This window comes from Phyllopteryx taeniolatus, chromosome 14, assembly GCF_024500385.1.
Source record: "Phyllopteryx taeniolatus isolate TA_2022b chromosome 14, UOR_Ptae_1.2, whole genome shotgun sequence".
NCBI lineage: Eukaryota > Metazoa > Chordata > Actinopteri > Syngnathiformes > Syngnathidae > Phyllopteryx > Phyllopteryx taeniolatus.
In genome coordinates this window covers 4,113,284-4,134,266 of record NC_084515.1, presented here as the reverse complement: position 1 = coordinate 4,134,266, position 20,983 = coordinate 4,113,284, and the positions used below count along the sequence as shown (strand labels likewise).

Here is a 20,983-nt window from a genome sequence, read left to right as displayed (position 1 = left end):
TGTGCTCTACATCAGTGGTGCCCAACCTTTTTAGTGCTACAGACCAGTTTCATGTAGACATAGCAAAATATACTGTAAGTGTATGCCAACACTGGCATTCTGCACAAGACTGCAGTTTTAAAAAAGAAAGAAGACTAAAAGAAAAAAAACTTTGTGACATTAGCAGTTTAAATACATTTGATAATTTCTTTTATTATAATAATATATTATTACGTGTGGCATACATTGTAACTGGATCCAAAGTTCAAGTGCAAAATATACATTATGATGTGGCACCTTCCTGTGGTACTTGACTTACTGCAGCATCTGAAAATTGTAAAATGAAAAATCAACAGGAGAATGCGCGCAAGGCCAGTTTGACAGGGAACGCCCACATTTTAGGGTTGCTCCACCCGGAGTGCATGTTTGGCACATGGGAGAATATGGCCCTCAGTGCAGGTAGGCTTGACTGCATGCCCATGACAACACCGACAACGCACAGTGAGTTATTTAATGCATCCATCCTGCTAATTTGAGCTAGAGATGTTTTTTTCTCAACTGCAGCTTTCTTTCATTGTTATCATTTTTAAAGTAATAACTTTATCTTTCTTTTGAATTGAATACTTCTGAAAGTATTTTTTTTCTTGTTGCTCAGTGCACAGAAGCAAATCAATCAAGGCATCAATTTGCTTGTGATTGTATAGTATAGCTGAGTAAAACTGTAATTTATTTTTACCGCTTTAGTGTACTGCACATTGCGTTATAATATTGTCTGTTTTGTTTTCATTCGAAAACATGCAGTGCTGTGGATAAAAAAAATATAGCACTCTTACAGTACTAATTAATACAAGCAGGTCAAGCCAGTTCCAGGTATACAGTAATTAGTAAATAACTTTATTTAGTTCATTCATTAACTTGAGACCAATAAAATACTATAGCTGGTTAGAAGATCCGAAGAGTCCCTACGTCACATGTTTAAAAACAAAGGCGCTGAGTGGCCCAAGAGGAGATCTGCGTATCGCCGATCGATTGCTGTTCCTACAGATGTCTGTCACAGATCATTTGACATTGAATTTGTCGATCTGAATCTGAAATGATCCAACGGAATGTTAGAATACATCATTTGAATTTTCATTGCAGATAAAATAATCTCACGTTCACGTTCAAGGTTATTGGAGTTCAATTCCAAACTAATAAATTCAGTTTCAAATGATACTATTCAGATTCAGTTTTTACATGCAGTGCTTCAAATTAAACTCTACAAATTCAAATTGTTTTTCAATTTCCTTTTTTTAATGCAAGTATTCAAGTTTAGCAATTTAAATTCAAATATAAATGATTCAAATTCAGTTCCTCCTGGCACATACAGTGTTTCAGCCCATACCAATATCCCTTCCTTTCTGAGTAATGCATGTTTTTCACATTACTATAGCATCTATTCAATGTTGATGTAGTCAGACTAGAGGTGTATTTTGGCAAACTGTTTCATCTGTTACAGTGCCTGCAATGGGTCCAGCTTCGGTGACATTTACAGCCTCAATGAAACTGAAGCTGAAGACATGGATAACTTCAGGAGCTTTGAAAACACCTCCATCTTCAATGTCTCTACCTTCCAGTACTTGATTGTAGCCATTTTCTTCTTCAAAGGAAAACCTTTCAATTGCACCGAGGAAGCAGAGTCTAGGGACTCTGAGGTAGGCTCTCCTTTCACTGGGCACGTCCCACTGAAAGAAGGGTCCAGAGAAGACACAATATATGGTGGAGAGACTATGTCTCTCAGCTGGCCTGGCAACACTTTGGGATCCCCCCAGAAAAGCGAGACAAAGTGGCTGGGAAGACAGTTTTGATTATGCATGGATGGATGGATTGATTGATTTTGCATTGATCTCAATTTTCTCCTGAGCTGAATGAGTGTTCCTTACTTTTGTGTTTCTGTGATATATTTCAGGGCCTTTTATATTGACCTGCTCAATTCTGTATGCTTTTCTCTTGTTCGTCCTTCTGAATCCAGTTCCTTCTATGGACAACCTATTTCAGGTGACCCTTGCTATAATTATTTTTATTATTATTTATGTTTTTTAAGAACAAAGGAGAATGAATGTGTTAATCTAGCAGAAGCTGTAGTAGTTTAAAGGTTTTGTGTTGTTTCTTTTCTGTGCATTTTGTCTTCCCTCAGATTGCATGTATTCCCTACGACTGGCACATTACACTCATCATCATTGTTTCTGAGCATGCTGCCGTGTCTTTCAGATTGGAGGTACGCTTCTACTCTCAGATCAACTTCTGGGTGACTTATCACATTTATAATATTTTGAAATACTGAATCACACTCTACCTAAAATCGTTTTTAAAATTATCATTATTGTTCATTTGTGGAGCGGCACGGTGGACGACTGTTTAGAACATCTGCTTCACAGTTCTGGGGACCGGGGCTCAAATCCCGGCCCTGCCTGTGTGGAGTTTGCATGTTCTCCCCGTGCCTGCGTGAGTTTTCTCCGGGCATTCCGGTTTCCTCCCACATCCCAAAAACATGCATGGTAGGTTAATTGAAGACTCTAAATTGCCCGTAGGTGTGAATGTGAGTGCGACTGGTGATTGTTTGTATGTGCGCTGCGATTGGCTGGCGACCAATTCAGGGTGTACCCCGCCTCCCGCCCGAAGTTGGCTGGGATAGGCTCCAGCACTCCCGCGACCCTAGTGAAGAGAAGCGGCTTGGAAATTTGTGGTTCTGCAACGCAATCCAGAACAGCCTTTGAGTCTCAAGTTCCCACTGATATTTTCCTAGAATTTGATCCATGACACTTTGTGTAGGATTATTACAGCCAAACTGTGTGAAAATGGAGCCATCAATCCCCGCGCTGCTAACTTAATGCAGGTTGACAGGATTTTGATTCATTGATATTCCTATTACGCTTGCATTCTTGCTTTGTTGTTTTCTGTAATTTACACATTGATGCACCATGTACCTCATAAGGTACATTTGGAATTCTGGGCTAATTTTAAACCTTGTCGGGGTTGTTACTCTTGCTGTGTACGGGAAGCCTAAAATTAACCAATGTCACACAAGAGAGAGTGATGTTGTACTGTATACGGTATATCTTCATGGCTGTGATCTGGTCGTAGGCACAAGGCAGTTTAACAATATTGTGATTGTAAACTGATAATTATCTTTTGTAATTCATTGATTTGAATTGATACAGCTTGTTCTCATCAGAGTGTGCAGGTGTACCTAATGTTGTGGTCTCACATTGCTGAATATTCAGATGACGATTGCACAAAGTAATTGACGAGTGTCTTTTTCAAGTGTTTAGTCTCAATTAAGCACTTTTTTGTTTTCCACCATCATGCTTAACCTGATATCAGATGGTGAATGACCGTTGGGGCTCAGCCTTCCTCTTCTGGATCTTCCGTCGGCAAAACCGTCCTCCAAAGAGGAAATACAAGTGTCTGGCTCTGAAACAGCAGGATGAGGCTGACTGGCCTCCCGCGCCCTCCACTACCACCTATGCCAGCACGGCTCAGTATCACATCTCAGTCCCCTTTTGAAACCAACAAATAAATGCAAGCTGGGGAAAATGCCTCTCTCTTCCTGGAATATACTGCATATTGAAATAAAATATTAAACTTGAGAAAAGCATATAGTTTAAGCTATATGCTTTTCTCAAGTTTAATATTATATCCATCCACTTTCCGTACCGCTTATCCTCACTAGGGTTGCGGGCGTGATGGAGCCTATCCCAGCTGACTCTGGGCGAGAGGTAGGGTACAACCTGAACTGGTCGCCAGCCAATCCCAGGGCACAACCATTCACACTCACATTCACACCAATGGGCAAATTAGAGTCTTGCCAAGTGTAGTTATATTTCTCCATTATTGTGACAGGCGAGTCGTTAGTTTATCCGATTGGAAGGCGAGATGCCAAAAACACATAATTAGTGGTTAGTCGACTTCGAGCTTTATTCGTCGATGTAGAGTAGTGAAGTGGACTAGTCGACTAATCAGTTCAACCCCTATTATACACAAGCTGTACACTGAATACTTTACCTTGTTGCAAAGAGTCATTTCTTCAGTGTGTTGTCCCATGAAAAGATATCATAAAATATTTACAAAAATGTCAGGCGTGTACTCACTTTTGTGAGATACCTATTACATTTTGCACTGAATATCCAAATGAAGCCACTCTTGCATGCTTCTTTGGGGGGCTGACCTTGGTCACACTTTTTCAGCCGACACCTACTGATCATTTATGGACTTTCCCAGCGTCCTCGCTGGCTGGCATATGGGCGCTTAAAGGCGCCAGAGTGGAAAAGACAGAGGGCTATCATTTCATGTGGAGATCAGGGCCAATGTATGCTGTGAATGGGTGGATTTAGGGGGGACTGTGAATGAGGGAAGGGGGTTTTCAGTTGTACATAAAGAAAAGATTCTCTCACAGATCAGGGGAGAGCCTTTTGGGAATATTCATGATGAGGATGGGGATACATCATGAATTGATATGTGTCTCAGACTTGTGTGGATCATCTTTTCGGTAAACACCAATGTGTACAAAGTGGAGATGTGTTTGCCATGTACTTTCGAGGATAGTGTTGCCTCTCCACAAAGCAAGATGGGGTTTTGTGCCCTCCGCTGTATTCCTTTTGTATCCGTAGAGTAACAGATGGAGGCCCGTGGAAAGATATAAAGAAGCGAAAACACACAGCCTTTCTTCCTCACAGCGAGCCACCCTGTGGAAAAGATTTTCTCAAGCTTGTGCTATTTCAAACATTTTGGACTTCATCTTTCTTCTCTTTTACCCATACGTTTTTTTTGTCTGAAAGCCTTGTACTTTCAAGATTTGGGACAATGCACACAGTCTTTATTTACAGCACCGCCCGCAGCGCTTTCAGGGCCTAGCGAGAATAACGTGTAAGTCCTTTTCACACTCTTTTAGATGCTTCGTGCATGTCTTTCAACTTCAGGCCACCATCAATCCGGGTGGGTGCTCGTAAGGAACCTCGTCCAGATTAATAGTCAGGACACAAGACCAACCTGATGCTCACTTACGGTTGGCTTCATTTTACAGAAGACACAATGGTGACCTCGTCTGCTAAAAGGTCTGTGACCCACCAGAAGGCCACAAAACCCTTCTGTGCCTTCAGCATGCGCTCCTTTCCTTGGGCCTTCTCGCATCCCCTTCCTTTATCGGTGCCTCCGGGTGTGAACGGGCTCTGTGGTTGGTCAATAAATTCAGTGATTCAGGGGGTGGACAGTTGCAGCCGTGTTAACATTTGTTCACAGGCTTGTCGAAGGGACGCGCCCCGCCCCCTGGCTCTTTGTCTCTCCTGGTCCCGCAACAGGTTAGAAGTCAATGGAGGGCCTTGTGCAGAGGTGGCAGGGGCACGGATGGAGCCGCCTCTCACATGGTGTTCACACAGGGGGAGGACCAGCTCAGATCACTGTGACACTTGTCAGTGTGGGGCCACACACTAAGGCTGGGTTGCTACCACTGCTCTCCCCCGGGGCCTGTACGATATTTTGAACAAACTACCGGTCTATTGTCAGGGTAAGGTGATCTGGACTCAGAGGCCTGCGTTGACCACTCTGAAAAGAAGTTCGGTAGACTGTGTCTTACAATCTCAGTTTACTTATCAGATTCACAATCAAATAAGACAGGCCTTCATTACTCAATGCTTTTGGTGATGCTTAATCTGGATTTTAAAAATTGGTAGAGCATTTTATGTGACTTTGTGGCCTATTTTTGTGTTTGCAGCAGTGATTCTCATCCACGGTGAGATTTTCTTTAAGTTTTTACTTATTTTACCTTTATTTATACAGGTGAGGCAATTGAGAACAGATTCTCATTTTTAATGCCAACCTGGCAGCAGACATCAGAGCAAAACAAAGCAAAGTAAAAGCAAACACACGTACTTAGACAGAAAATTGTGCAGTGTAATATAATTATTAATACATTACATTACATAAGAGCACATGGTGAATAAAAGGTTCAGCCTTTGTTGGAGTCCTTTGGGACAGAAAATTGAAAAGAAGATGGCGGAAAGCAATGCCGACTTTGGAAACGGAGATTAATAAAACTGCTGGAATGAAGAGTGAGGGTGGTGGTATGCATGGTGAGATATGGTGGGGTCTTGTCAAGGAATGGTTTATGGATATAAACATGGACCAGTGAATTTGTGAATCATTATTTCACTATATACAGTATATACTTTTGGTGACATATTTGTTTGGTGGTGTCCGATGAGATTTCTTTCATGCAAAATATGCGCTTTAGTACCATAAAGGTTGGGAAACACTGGTTTATTTTACTGAGATGAAATATTGAGAGGGAGAGCCTAAGATCGAGCAACATAGACGACACACACACACAAACAGAGGAGGGATTTAGTACAGAAAAAGACAAACAAAACCAGAGAGAGACTTAGAGCCATGAAGTCTGACTGTCATGAGATGATAAGCGTTACCATGGCCACCCAGGAGCCACCCAGCAAGCATGTGCGCTTTGGAGCCAGGGGCCCAGGCCTGGTGCTTGTGGATCACATGCACTAACCAGGGATTATGTGCATAAGTGATGAGCGCTAAGCCGGCAGGTGAAGAAGCGAAGCCTGGGGACAAGGAAGGCGCCTTCCCTTTGGGCAGCTCCCCCTTAAGAGCAGGGACTTTTTCCCAAGTGAGCCTGATCGCCCGTGTGAAGGGGACTCAGCCAGAGGTCCTCCAGTGCTGAAAAGGCATCCCCCTGGGCTGCATTCAATGCATAAGTGGCCAAAACGTTGGTCTTGTGAGCCATCTTGAGGGGCAAGAATAAGGCATCGTCACTTTCATAAATCCTAATTCAAACACACGAGGATATGGCCGAAGTGTGGGGAACGCACCGCATGCCCGTTGACATGTCGGTCCCTTTTTGAGAGGCGGTTATTAGTGCCAAAATAGTAGGGACAATTCTATATGGATGCATTCAAAATAAATATCAATTAAACACATTCAATCTAGCAACTACAAGCAGTAGTCTGAGTTGTTTGGATTTGTAATTAATTGTCAACAACATCATTCGTTGTAAGGGGCAATCTTTTGCCATCTTAAAACATTTGAATACTGTACACAAAAAAGAAATGTTGACTGCATAATATTGTATTTTTTGATTCTGATTCTATGCAATTTAATTTTGTTAGTTCAGCATAAAAATATCAAACATTGAAAACATTTGTGTTTAACTCACAAAATAGAACTGCTGTTTGTGCAAAAAGTTGTTGTACAACAAGGCAAACAGTCAAATTGTGCTGACTGGTGATGGTTGGGTGACCAGTCAGCATTCACATTATGTCCCCACTAATGAGTGTAAGTTGATTTGTGTGCTTATTTTATGGTTATAGTGCACAATAACTATTTTGAAGGTGAGCCTTCTAATATTATTTCCCATTGTTAAACCTATAATCCTTTTCATGCTGCTTCTATACACTGTATCCCCTTTATTCGTGGGGGATAGGGAATGGACCCCGACCGCGAAGAGCGAAAATCTGCGGATAATTGACACATCCTGAAAATTTATATGAAAAAAAAATCAAAATCAGAAAACGGGGCTCAGTTAAAAAAAAGTGAATAAGATGGGTTTACCCGAATAACGGGTGGTAGGTTCCCTGCAAACACAGCCGCGAATAAATAAATTCACCGTTGCCGAACTGTAAATATGAACGGGTCCATTGTACACTGCTATCTACGGTAATGTTATTTCATTGACAGTTATCAGCGGAGCAGGGATTTTGAAGCTTCATTTTATATACAGTACTTGCCGACTGTGAAGTTTTTGCCAGTGAAGTGCTATAAATAAATACATTATAAATAAATAAATAAGTTACATCATTCGATTATCTTTATTATTATTATTATTAGAAGTAGTAGTAGTAATAGTATTTTTGCATCATGTGCAACGAGGGAATAAAACTGCAGCTTCCAATATCAAGGGAGCTCTCATATTTAGGCATTTATGATTGTATCCATCCATCCATCCATCTTCTACCGCTTATCCGAAGTCGGGTCACGGGGGCAGTAGCTTTAGCAGGGATGCCCAGACTTCCCTTTCCCCAGCCACTTCATCCATCTCTTCCGGGGAGATCCCAAGGCGTTCCCAGGCCAGCCGAAGGATGTAGTCTCTCCAGCGTGTCCTGGGTTGTCCCCGGGGTCTCCTCCCACCAGGGAGGCGTCCGGGGGGGCATCCGAATCAGATTCCCCAGCCATCTTATCTGGCTCCTCTCGATGTGAAGGAGCAACGGCTCTACTCTGAGATCCTCCCGGATGACCGAGCTTCTCACCCTATCTCTAAGGGAGAGCCCGGACACCCTGGGGAGGAAACTCATTTCGGCCGCTTGTATCCGGGATCTCGTTCTTTCGGTCACGACCCACAGCTTGTGACCATAGGTGAGGGTAGGAACGTAAATCGACCGGTAAATCGAGAGCTTCGCTTTTCGGCTTAGTTCCTTCTTTACCACAACGGATCGATACAAAGTCCCCATCACTGCAGACGCTGCACCGATCCGCCTGTCGATCTCCCGATCCATTCTTCCCTCACTCGTGAACATTTATGATTGTATTATTATTATTATTATTAGCTGCTTGTCTCGCTTTGTGGTTTGGTCAGCCATCAGCACAACTGAAATTGAACAGTTCCCTTCACAAGATCTTTGGTCTGTTAATATGGCAGCGATCCAATTTAAGCTTGCAAACTCATGAACAACCATCGTTATTGCTATAAGGTCGAACCACTCGGCCGTACAGTCTTGCTTAGGCCCGGTATATACATAAAGACAATCGGCCTGTTTTTGTGCCGAGCCTATAAGATTATCCTATAAGATTATCCTTAGGTCTGATGTGTGTTAAGAGTGGATTCGTCCCAATTTTAGGGTCCGAAACAGGTCGGGGCTGACAATCTTAAATAATGAATGTGTTCAATATTTACATACCAAAACTCTTTATGTGTGTGGGGAACGTCAACTTCTCCCAAGTCACAACGTTGAGAATGGTGACGTGGAACAGAATAAAGCCAATCAAAGAAGCACCCAAGACTGACAAACACGGAAGCGGCCGGAAATGAAAACAAAAATGTTGTACCCGATGTCGTTTTATGTAGAAAGGTGGGTTCCTCAGCCTTAAAGAAGTATTTCCAAAGCAAGTCGTTTTTTGAGAACATCGCCATTTTACAAGGCTCTTGCAACGTTCGCCTATCCGGAAGTGTGTCTTCTTCTTCGGTTTTGTGTGTGATCATGCAAAACTTCGAGATAGGCGATGCAACAGAATCAGCACACCACGCAAGACGACCAAAACTGCTGAATGCACACATTTTTATGTTTGGGGTCTGTAGCAGATAAAAAAAAATCTATTAAGAGTGTAAAAATCTTTGTGTGTACCAGGCCTACGGTGGCCAAACACTAATGTTAAACCAGCCAAAAACGGGCAAATGCTCATTGCGGGCAATAATTTAATAAAACTTGTCTTACCTTCAAAATTGCTTTGAAATCATGCAGCCATCCATATTTAATTATTCCAGTCTTTGAGTCAGGAATTTTCAACGTTTGTCCCTCACACTGACTGACGTGAAAATGGGACCGGAAAAATGACGTGGTCTGACTTGGCTTCCGTTCGTGAGCGTGGGAGGGTTTAAGTGTAACTCGTAGTCAGTAACATTATCGCCTGACGGCCGCAGGAATTCGACGCCCCATCCCCCTTTCTTTCTTATTGTACAGGACCCCATGTTACAATTTAACGGCAAACGTCCAAGCGCCCTAAACCGGAAGTGACATCATATAATTACACAACAGCGATAACTGAATATATTTTACTCATCATTAACTGTATACTATTGATCCTATTCATCTAAAAAATAGATATAAATATAATCTGTAATATTTTATATTAATATCTTATTTTCATTTTCTTTCATTTCATTCATTTCATTTTGTCCTACTCAATCTGAGTCATCAGCCCGGTGGCACCACCCTAGCATTTTTCTTATCATTTAAATTTGGCAGGGTTGTTAACAACACTCTTCTCTGTGGCGTGTTCATTTTCAAGACATTATTATTTTTACTTTACAAGTATTTTAAAAAGTGAAACATTTTGCAAACCTCAAAGTTAATGAGTATTGTCTACAGTAGTCCCCCCCCCCCCCCCCACCCCCACCCCATTTTCAATTTATCACAAAAAATGCCAATTAAAACTCCCAAAACAAAGACCAGCTTCTAAACTTGTTTTTTTATGGAGTCTTGTTTCACCATATTAATTTATTTCCAAATCTGAGTTGTTCAACTTCCAAACCGTTCGAGTTCTGATCCTGCAATGTATTTCTAGTCAACATCCTGCATTTAGCACGAGGGATATCAGGTTCATAGGTTATTCCATTGCAAAGAATATCAATGGGCGTACAGGAATGTGTTTGAACCTCGTCTGAACAAAACCACTTCATTCCCATGCTGCAAAGACAGAAAAGCACATTTAATCAACCTCCCACAACACCTTTTCAAGACGATAGTATCCCTGAACATATTAACATGTAAATACACTTCACTGAAATGGATATAATCTACATGATAACTAGTCCTTTAAAGAGTTCTCACCGCTGAATGTGGCTGAGGAACACTTTCATGTCTGGGTTTTTAAAAATTAAATGCCAGATCTCTCTTTGACTCTGTAAAAAAAAAAAGTTTTTCAATTTGATGAGGGACAAGGCGATGACTAGGATCTGTTTTCAAAGAGTTCAATCAGACTCAATCAGTTGATGATGTAAATACTGTCCAGTTAGTTGACAGATGGCAGCTTGTTGTGCTGCAATGAGCAAAGAAATACAGTTTACTATTTTCTTCTCTTTCCTTGCCTCCCATTCCCTGTGAGTGGGGTGTACTGACTTGGAATAAGCTAACTTGAAATTGCTCAGGTTGATGTTGACAAACAGGAGCACAGATGAGTCTCCTAATCCTCGCCCTTCCTTTATGCTCTCTTTATTGCCGTATAAACAGGCCCCTAATACCCCCCCAAAAAATAAACCTCAGTCGTCTGTTATCTCACACATGGTTTACTCTAATGCCATCTATCCTTTATTTGTTTATTTATTTATTTATTTTTACATCGCTGCCTCCGCTAAATTCAACCATATTTTGGATTCAACCCGTTGCCATGACAGTCAGTTATTTCCCATTCCCTGAGCCCCCACTGATGGCTCCTCTTCTCTATTGATACGACTAACCTCCCCTACTCCATTTTTTTTGTCCGAATAAAACAAAGCGCAGAGTGAATGTGCTCTGAGGTAGGTAAATGTATTCAGTGACATCAGCCAGGATGATTCCATTCTGCCGGATTCCTGTACCACTTGTTTCCAGTCTTGTCTGGGGGCTGGACACTCTGTTGGGCCCATTGTCCCCTGTGTATTCCATACAGAACCGCAATTAATGGAGGCCTTGTCTAAGGCTTCTGGAGCAGAAACTGCTGTTGGGAGGGGGACAAAAGGCGGGTAGAGCCAGCTCTGGGAGCTGGTATGGGTGGGCCCCCCTTGTCTATTTAAAGGGAATTCAAAGGGAGAAGAAGCGAGTGGAGCGCTGGGTAAGATGTTTAAGTGAGCCCTCTGTCCGTTGCCTCTCCTCCTGACCAGCGATGTTTTCATGCCAGTAGTTGAAAGGCGTCCCTCGCTGTATTTGATGATGAGGATGGTCATTTGCCTGCCAACATGCTTGTGACCGGGCAGAGGTGATAGTGGAGGCTACAGTTTACAGCCCAGGTGAACAGGGATCGGACATACATAACGGCCAAGAGACCCGTCTGTGTGGACAATTTCGTTGACTTTACCTGTTGATGACACTGTGCACTTAAAGGACATTTGATCAAGTACATTTGGACTGGAAAGCCTCTGATGCCGCGTGAATAGTTTGAAACCATCTAATGTCTGGGTAAACAAAAAAGGATTTCATGTAATACCTCAAATTGTTTATTTATTTATTTATTTTTTAGAATTTAATATACTGAATCGTGTCCCTCAAGGGGAAATTCAACTCCCTCCCTGATGTATACACACACACACACACACACACACACACATAGTGAAAGAAGTGCACAAAGAGTGCTACACTACTTGAGCTGGGGTGATGGGAACGATGCCTTGCTCAGGGGCACCTTGACAGTAGCCAGCAGGCAGACTCGCATCTCTCCAACAACTAGTTACCATTTGTACATTTCTGTAGTGGGACCCGAACCCATGTCCTCCAATTGCAAACAGACTGAGCTACTGCCGTCCCTAACTAGCTTTTATTTTGAAGTTAGCCCGCAGCACATTGGCGGCGTATTACCGTGACGCGTAGTCTGAACACTTGTTGTGGCAGCTGGCGTAACTTCAACAGGAGGCGAGCCTGAGCCCAGTTTATATTGCCATCATATACTGTTGCCACCGACATCAACACAACGCCATCCCAAAATCATTGTTCATTCGCTCATTCAAGAGGCTAAAAAAAATTGCCCATTGTTTAAAATTCTATATTACGGTGCCAGTCGCCGGCTAGCGCTACTGTGGTTCTGACGTCACTTTATCCTGTCGCCAAAAATGACACCCCCCTGAGATTGACGAATATCGACTATTATTATTTTTTATTTCTTATTCCACTAACACAGTATTAATCAGAGTAAGCCTACCGAGTTGACAAGTGCTGACACATACAACTCCCCCCCCCCCCCCCAAAAATAAAGGGTTTAATTCTCCTTTCAGCCCAGGTATGACTTGATTTCATGTGACTTGAAAAGAGATGTGGAGAAGCTGATGGTGCTTGACAGTGTCTTGATCTCACTGAGTCAATGCAAACACTGGCCTGACTTTTGGGGTCATTTCACCTCTGAGGGCTTCACTGAGGATTTCAAGTCTAGGGCAGAAGGCACAACTAAACAAATACAATGACTATCAATGAAAAGTGCATTGATTCCAAGATTTGAATTGACCTGGCACTAGGTAGGAGAGAACTAAATGGGTCATCACGTTAATCACGTGGACTTTATTTTTGCAGGGGAAGTCGGGATATATCAAGCAAAAGCAGGAAATAATTAGGACTTGCCCTATTATTTGTGGAATATTCTTTATGCCAAAATCATTGTATTTCCACTGCTGTTCAAATTTTGGGCTCACTTGGAAATGTCCTTCTTTTTAAAAGAAACATTCCGTTCATTTATTTTCAAAGAAAATAACATTAAATTAATAAAAAATACAGTCTAAATCACAGGTAAATTAAGTAAAGCGGAGTTTGTATTATTCAACATTTTGACACCAACATTTTCGCTTTGACAGCAAATTAATATCGGCTGCAGATATCAGTTATTGGCCTCCTTGATTACTAATAATCGGTATTGGCCCTGAAAAAAAAAATCATATCGGTCTATCTCAACGTCGTTATTTCTCATTCTAGCAACTTTCACTTTTACTACACGTCATTTGCTAAATAAAATGTGTATCCTAAGCCTACTTTTATGCCAATAAATTTCCCCTAACTATCTTCGTTACACTAAATCACACTAAATTGTTCATTCATGCACTGAAGTAAGCCAAATAAATCAAAGTAAAATTTGATGTAGTAAAAATATAGTAATATAGTACTACTAATAATTAGTTTTATACACTGCAGAACTTTTCTAGAAACGCAAAGATTCCAATGAACAATTTACAACTGAAACAGACACGAAATTCTGTGATTCATTTTTAAGAAGCAAGAATGTTTTCCTCCATTTTCTGCTCACCGTTGAGTTCCGATTTGGGAACATTTCAAATTAATGACCGTCAAGTAACTGCTTTAAAATATGGTTGGCTTGCTAAATATTGTGAAATGTTTTGGTTCCGAATGTGGAGATGGGATGCAAGTCAAAGAATTTCAAAGTGACCCTTGCACCCTTCCATTTTTTCTATATGTGGCCTTCAAAGACAAAAGTTTGGACACCTTTGATTTACAAGTACGACTTTTACTGAAGTACCGCACTATTAAAGCCATCCATTATCTACCAAAGTTATTTTCTGTCAAGGTACTTGTACTATTACTGAAGTATCGCTTTTAGGTACATTGTACGAGACTGTTAGTATAGAGTGAATTAGAACTAAATCGAGTGTTAAATGAAGAGTTCTCATTGGTCCTCTTGAGTGAGCCGGCGCACGAGCCACTCGCGTGCGGCCCCTCCGCTTCTATAAATAGACCCGGAGGCTGTTGTTGACGTTGTGTCACTTTGGCCAGCGACGGACGTTTGTCATCGTCAAACCGCTCGGAGTTTTGCCAAGGGGAAGGCGGGACCCGATTTTCGCTTCTTTTTTTTCTTTTTTTTCCCTTCCTCCCTCGAGTGGAAGGAAGGAAGTACATGTGAAGATGCCGGCTGGTACTTTGGAACGAACAACTTCATCCGCGCCGAGTGGCAACTCCACCGTGGGAAATACCAGCAGAAAGGTAAGATACGCTCGCTAATTGTGTTGCTTTGACTTTCAAAGACGAAACAAATGGCTTTAATAATAATTTAAGAAATTATAATAATAACGTGTTATGTGTTACTTTCAAGTCTTCCAAACCAATTATGGAAAAGCGGAGACGTGCGCGAATCAACGAGAGTTTGGGTCACCTGAAGACGCTCATCTTGGATGCGCTCAAGAAGGATGTAAGAAGACACACTTATTGTATCATATTTGCGTTGTGTTAAAGTTGCATTTAGAAAATAATGACTCCAAGAAACGTGTTTAGAGCTCCAGACACTCCAAACTGGAGAAGGCAGATATCCTTGAGATGACTGTGAAGCACCTCAGGAACCTGCAACGACTTCAGATGACAGGTAATGGATTTTATGCAAACATATTCAATATGTCTGCATGCACAGCCATCCATCCATCCATCCATCCATGTCGGGCAGAATCCTCCTACATCCAAAATCAATACTTTTCAGGGAAAAAAAACATCTTGCTTGATGTTTGTATTATACTTAATATTGATCTCATACACCGTTTTGCACTAACATCACTACCCCAAAATCATGTTCAATCGCTCATGCTGTCATTGGTTCTAAATTAGGGCAGCTGTGACTCATTTGGGAGAGCGGGTCATCACTGACCAAAGAGTCACCAGTTCGATTCCCGACTCAGACTGTCCGCTGTCGAAGTGTCCTTGCGCAAGACACTGAACCCTAAATTGCTTCCAGGTTTGCGTCCTAAATGAGAAACTGTTCTCAATTGCCTTACCTGGTTAAACAAAAGAAATTCAATTACAAATTAAAACGGTACGAACACTGCGCCGGTGCCAGCCGTCCACATCAAAGTAAGCGCTCACGCCATCGCCTCACTATTTTCATTCGTTATGAGCTAAGAAAAAGAAAAAGTCTTGAGGCAACAGAATGCCACACGGCTCCCGTGTTATAAGGAAGAGGCGGAGTTTTACAACAGTCAGTTACAGTGTCCAAAAGGGTTAATAGATTTGTTCTCAAGCTATTTTCAACACTTCAAATGGTTTACTAATGCATAAAATAACAGATGAAGTGGGGACAGACAAATAGTATTGATTTGTGGAAAAATAAATTTGATATTGGACATACAGGTTTCCACCCAACAGCGATGATGCAGTACATACTTTTTGTGCCCTGAGGTTTTTCTTAAGTCCAATTTGAGGTTGGAAAACGCCGATCTATCTAATCCACATGTTTTTCTCCACAGCTGCCGTGAGCACAGATCCGTCCGTCCTGGGTAAATACCGGGCCGGTTTCAGTGAGTGCGTCGGCGAGGTCAACCGTTACCTGTCCACGTGTGACGAGGTCAACGCCGAGGCGAGGACCCGCCTGCTCAGCCACCTGGCGGCCCGCGTCTCCCAGATGAACGGCGTCAATTTCTACACGCCTCACTCCGGCCCGCTCAGACAAACCGGCATTCCCGCTGCTCAGGTTCCTTGCAAAAGCGCCTCACAGGTGCAACCCCCCGCAGACGCCATGAAGCTCCGCAGCAGCTACCAGGTGGTGCCAACCCCTGATGGACATTTTGCCTTTCTTGTTCCCAGTGCAGCTCTCACACCTCTGGGTGCACAGAGCAGCCATTACATGTCTCCCGGTGCACCGCCACTCACCTCAGACTCTGTGTGGAGACCCTGGTAGGGTCGGAACAGAAAACTGGACTATCACACAATTTCACTTGATTTTTATACTTTTTGTAAAGGTACCGGAGAGAATAATGTTTACATGTTTTTGGCTTCATGAAGGAAAGTTTACAGACTTGATGTGATATGATCTATTTTAGTGTTTCCCAACATTTATTGAGCCAAGGCACATAATTCTTATTAGAAAAATTGATCAGCACCAATGAAAAATGTCACAAAAAGTATCTGTATGCTTAAATGATGTTCTTGTCTCAATTTACACACAAATGTACGTGTGAAATCGGAGCCTGTTTAATCGAACGCAAAGCTATTATTCTGTTGGTTGAATGGCAAGTGGTTGATTTACAGGTTAGTTCCACCTTCTGCCATCTAGTGGAAGAGCATATAATGGTTCTGTCTGTCACTATACATTGCTGGCATAGATGCTATAGATGAGCAAAGATACATTATTTGTTGTAAATAATAATTTTCTGAGCAATTAAGTGCAACGTGCACAGTGGTTGGGAATCACCAATCTATATTGTATACGACACGATTTGTAAGCCTCATGAGGTGAACACATTTGTTGAAGCACTGTATTTTGTTAAGCTAAATAAAATGTTTCTATGTTGTTTATGCTACCGTGCTTGTCATACTGTTGGTCGTCTGCCCTTTGGTAGTTTACTAAGTTTAGTAATTGACGTGACGAAACGGCTGACCTTCTTCCTTATGTGTGCCTCAGCCAACATTCATATTTCAAAACAATGTTTCCCCGTAAAGAATAATGTCAATTGAAGGAACTGACTTACTGTGCAAGCAATGTTTTAAGTAAAAAGTTATCGTTCGTCACTGTCATGATGTTAAGAATGGTAAAAAGGAAGTTATTGCTGTATAATTAAACTTTATAATTGTGTAATCACCATTAATTGAAGGACACTAGGAGTCACAGCTGACTTTGTGGTATTAATTTAGCCGCTCATCTTTGATTATTTATGTTGACTTTAGAATCAGAATAGTTTTTAATGGCCAAGTAAGTACTGTACACAAGGAAGCCGGTAGTTGGAGTCATTCTGTCTATAGCGAGAACAAACAAAAAAACCATATACAATGTGGTGTATATGTCTTCAACTTTCAAGGTTGTCTGAATTTCAAGTTTCCTACTGAATTTCAACTAATCGATAACTGAAGTCCCAGCATGGATCCTGAGTGCGATGCTCCAGAAGTCGGGGACTCGAGTGAGACTGAAATTGCCAATTTTAGGACTTGGAACCTGGTACGGTAAGTACCAGGTTAAAGTTTATGAAAGACTCAACTGGACTTTGACTTGCCCTTTTACAATTGAAAGTCAGTATTTTTTTTTAGATAGTTTGCCAATTGATATTGTTGTGTGTATGTGCTACTGTGCTATGACGCGCAGTTCCAAGGCCACTTCATGAAGCACGTATCACGGCGGGAGATCTGAACCATTATTACATTTGGATTCAATGATAATGTAATGCTTTTGATAAAAAGGGGAATGGCAACATGCAAGCTTTGTGACACATTTTGTCACTAACAAACCCACAAAGACGGCTAAGCTACTTTAACCTCACTGTTTAACTCGCCGATAGCTGGTCAAACGTGAATTAAGCTTCTGCTGGCTAAGTTAACCGTAACTAACCGATAGCTAGTCAAACATTAACTTAGCTTCATGTTTGTTAGGCGTTTAATTGAGAAGATAATAAAGTAATAGGCAATAGGGGACTGATTTGGGACCATTTAAAAGAGGAATGTGTCAGTGCGGCTAACGAACACGTACAGATACTGAGTGCAAAGTGGCTAACGTGCGAATATATGTTGTGACTTGGCTCAACTTGCTTGATTTTTGTCACAGTAACTTAGGACTTGTCTGAAACTTGCTTAATACTTGAGAATTACTTATGACTTGCACATATCGCTAGCCGAGTAGCATAATGACCTAAGTCATTTTTGACTTACTGTCATAATATCGATAAAAAAATCTTGCTTTTTTTTCTTCTTCTTTATATATATTCTCAGGTATCCATGTCATGGTAATTCGCAAATGTTGAATTGAGGCAGCTGGACTCTAGTTTGTTGAATTTGTTGCGTTTTGTTTTTCTTGACTTTGCCAATTATGCTATTAGGCTAACAATGTGTGACTTACTCGGTCTTCTGTGATGCTCACACCGCAAGCTACTCGAACAATTCCTGCTTACTCGGCAACTCAAGAAGGTGCAGCTCCACCAGCATGTTGCCTAAAATCGGACGACCCGTCAACCAGGACACAAGACACCTGCACAGTCGCACTTACCCGTGTTTTTCTCATTTAATATTCATGGAATTTAAGGGTCTATGTCAGAAGAAGATGTCATTCACAACCAACAAATGCACATTTTTTTCACATGATATTTCTACATTTGTGAATCATCACTGTCATTAGAACTCTGGTTTGCCTGATAATAAAGCACACTAAGTGACAAAACAAGCTCCCCCCAACATCCTTTGAGAAGACCCCCAAAGTACAAAAACAAAGATGGGCCCCTCAGAGGCTGAATGGCTCCTCCTTCTGTGACCCTCTCCATCTTCATAATGGGCCTTCCCCTTGTTTATCCAGGAAGAGATTCAATAGCTAGAAAGACGAGGGGGTGAGCATGCTGTCACTTTCACCAAGGAGGGATATTGTCGGCAGCTCCCTAAGGTCCTGCTTTTAAATATTTTGTAGAACCCTACACGCAGGCGACGCTCTTCAGATATGAGAAGCTGTGAGGTCGAGACAGGTTGCCTCCATCATTGGGGAGCCCGCAGTGGCGTTGCATGGGGTAGCATCAACAGATGATGGCTACTCTTGGGAATGTTCGCAGGGGTTGGACCCCTCCTTCCATCTTTTGTCTTATTGTGTCTTACCCTCTCCCCCACTCTTTGGGTGCACCGTTTTCCTGAAACATTGCAAAGAGAAAAGGAGTAAACATTTGCAGCCGGGCTGGTCTTGCCCCCTTTTGCCGTGCACAGTGATCGATGGCTCACAAACAAAGTGACAACGGTGACATACACCGGAAACTCCTCTGCCTTTGCCTCTGCGGATGAATTGGCGCAGTATTGTCTGAAGGGTTGTTATGGCGCTCGATGGGGGTCGACGTAGTGAGTCGTGCCTGAGGCTAATGAATGAATCGGGCTCCCGATATCAATGGTGAATGCTCTTTGTCCCGTTTTGATTTAGCAAGTTGTTTTGGAAAACACAACATTCCAGTGGAAGTGACGCTTCCACGTGCATGAATCATGGATCAGCATGACACCAGAGCATTGGGAGACACACATTTATCACTTTGGACCCACACGGAGGGCATAATGGCAAGGGCGTTAAAAGTGAGTAACACTGATGATACATCACAAGTCACCCATCACCCATCTTCAAAGGGGATGTCGGATGGCAGGAAACTCTTGCTTTCGCTGACGCCATGCGCTTCTTGGCCATATGCCCACGAGAGCTTATAAAGATGTGTAAAGAGATTTCCCATGAAAATGGATACTCCAGTTTCAGTGTTGTTAACAACTCTGCCAAATTTAAATGATAAAAAAAAAATGGCCAAGTATTAAAATGAGGCTTCAAAACTGTGAAAAATTAAGCTTTTGTCTCTCACCACTGTGGGTGTGTGTTGAATGTACTGAAACTACGCTCTGCTCGAATGTCAACCGTCAATCAAATAGCACTACTGTGACCCGGAAAGATGAATGCTACTTCATCTGGCATCTTTCTTATGCCTACACATAACTTTATGTTTGCGCTGCAAATATATCTGCTTCGAGCCTCCAGCGGCTGGAATATAGAATATCACACCGGCTTGCCACGCTGCAACAACGGGGCGCTCTAAAGCCCAAAGCCCCGGTCCACATTATTATTTTTTTATTCCTCCCTCATCGCACTTTAGCCTTCTCTCCATGACGTGCGCACACTCACAGCCAACAAAAAGCAGCCACGGCAGCAGACTCTACGAAGGAAAGATGGATTTGTGTGTTGTTAAGTGTAGTTAGCTAGCTAAATGCACGTCAAAATTGTGCCAGAAAAGCGGTCAAGTTCTTACATAGTTGAAGAGTTTAAGTTTAACGCTATACAGACAGTATATCAATTGAGCACTACGTACATAGTTCTCAGTCTTTGCATGTTTTCAGCAATTATCTTCAAACATATAATGCATTTAGAAACAAATCTGTACTGTAATGTAATGTACTTTAGAGGCTCTTTAAAATCAGTTTATTGTAAAGATTGTGAAAAGCAACAATCACTGACATGATGGCGAGGCTTGTGAGTCCACCGTGTTAGGAGGGCATTTGAGTGTCATCGAGCCAATTGAGCACATCTTCCTTTTCTGTGACAAAGGCCTCTTGAGAAATCACTCCTAATTGGAGAACGACCACTAAAACGCAACGAAGGACTTGCATGAATAATAAAATCCATCTGGGAAGCTGGAAAACAACACAAGGACGGCCGTGTAAGTGCGGTTCTTGGGAGGGGCGGTGGGGCATCGTCGTTCCTGATTCATCCTTGATAATCGTAAAGTGAAGATAAGGAGCTTATAGCCTCTTGTCATCCTCAAGACAAAGGCCGGTGCACCAGAATCCCATTGTGATGACATCTCTGCATCCACTTAACCCCCTCATCAGGTCAGCTGTTGTTAATTTGGTCAGTAACACCAATACGGCCAAGACCCGGGGTCTGCATGCATTGAGGGGTTAATGTTGACCCTCGTTTGTAAGCAAGGCCCACATTTGGAGTACACAAAATGGCCCGTTTGTGTTCTTGACAAGTTCGGGTCACGGTATCATGGAGGCAGTGTGTTGCCTTCCAGACGATCTAATTGCCACCTGTCCACATAATAGCAAGTGCTGTTGGTTGTCTTTTTACTACTGGC

General features: G+C 42.1%; 2 protein-coding genes across 2 annotated transcripts; both read left to right on the top strand.

Moving 5' to 3' along the window:
- Nucleotides 1–1,480: 1,480 nt before the first annotated feature.
- On the top strand, nt 1,481–3,540 carry LOC133489207 (polyamine-transporting ATPase 13A3-like). The gene is made up of 3 exons (XM_061798070.1): nt 1,481–2,016; nt 2,156–2,236; nt 3,343–3,540. Exons 1-3 carry the CDS (start codon nt 1,999–2,001, stop codon nt 3,523–3,525), a joined length of 282 nt encoding a protein of 93 aa, XP_061654054.1. The 5' UTR covers nt 1,481–1,998; the 3' UTR covers nt 3,526–3,540.
- A 10,648-nt stretch (nt 3,541–14,188) lies between these two features.
- Nucleotides 14,189–16,717, top strand: LOC133488901 (transcription factor HES-1-A-like). The gene is made up of 4 exons (XM_061797416.1): nt 14,189–14,417; nt 14,527–14,622; nt 14,706–14,793; nt 15,665–16,717. The coding sequence occupies exons 1-4, from the start codon at nt 14,340–14,342 to the stop codon at nt 16,093–16,095; spliced, it is 693 nt and encodes a 230-aa protein (XP_061653400.1). The 5' UTR covers nt 14,189–14,339; the 3' UTR covers nt 16,096–16,717.
- Nucleotides 16,718–20,983: the final 4,266 nt, after the last annotated feature.

Coding starts and splice junctions, on each gene's coding strand:
- LOC133488901 (XM_061797416.1), top strand. CDS start 14,340: ATGCCGGCTGGTACTTTGGAACGAACAACTTCATCCGCGCCGAGTGGC. Junction 14,418..14,526: donor TGGGAAATACCAGCAGAAAG/GTAAGATACGCT, acceptor GTTACTTTCAAG/TCTTCCAAACCAATTATGGA. Junction 14,623..14,705: donor TGGATGCGCTCAAGAAGGAT/GTAAGAAGACAC, acceptor AAACGTGTTTAG/AGCTCCAGACACTCCAAACT.
- LOC133489207 (XM_061798070.1), top strand. Junction 2,237..3,342: donor CCGTGTCTTTCAGATTGGAG/GTACGCTTCTAC, acceptor ACCTGATATCAG/ATGGTGAATGACCGTTGGGG.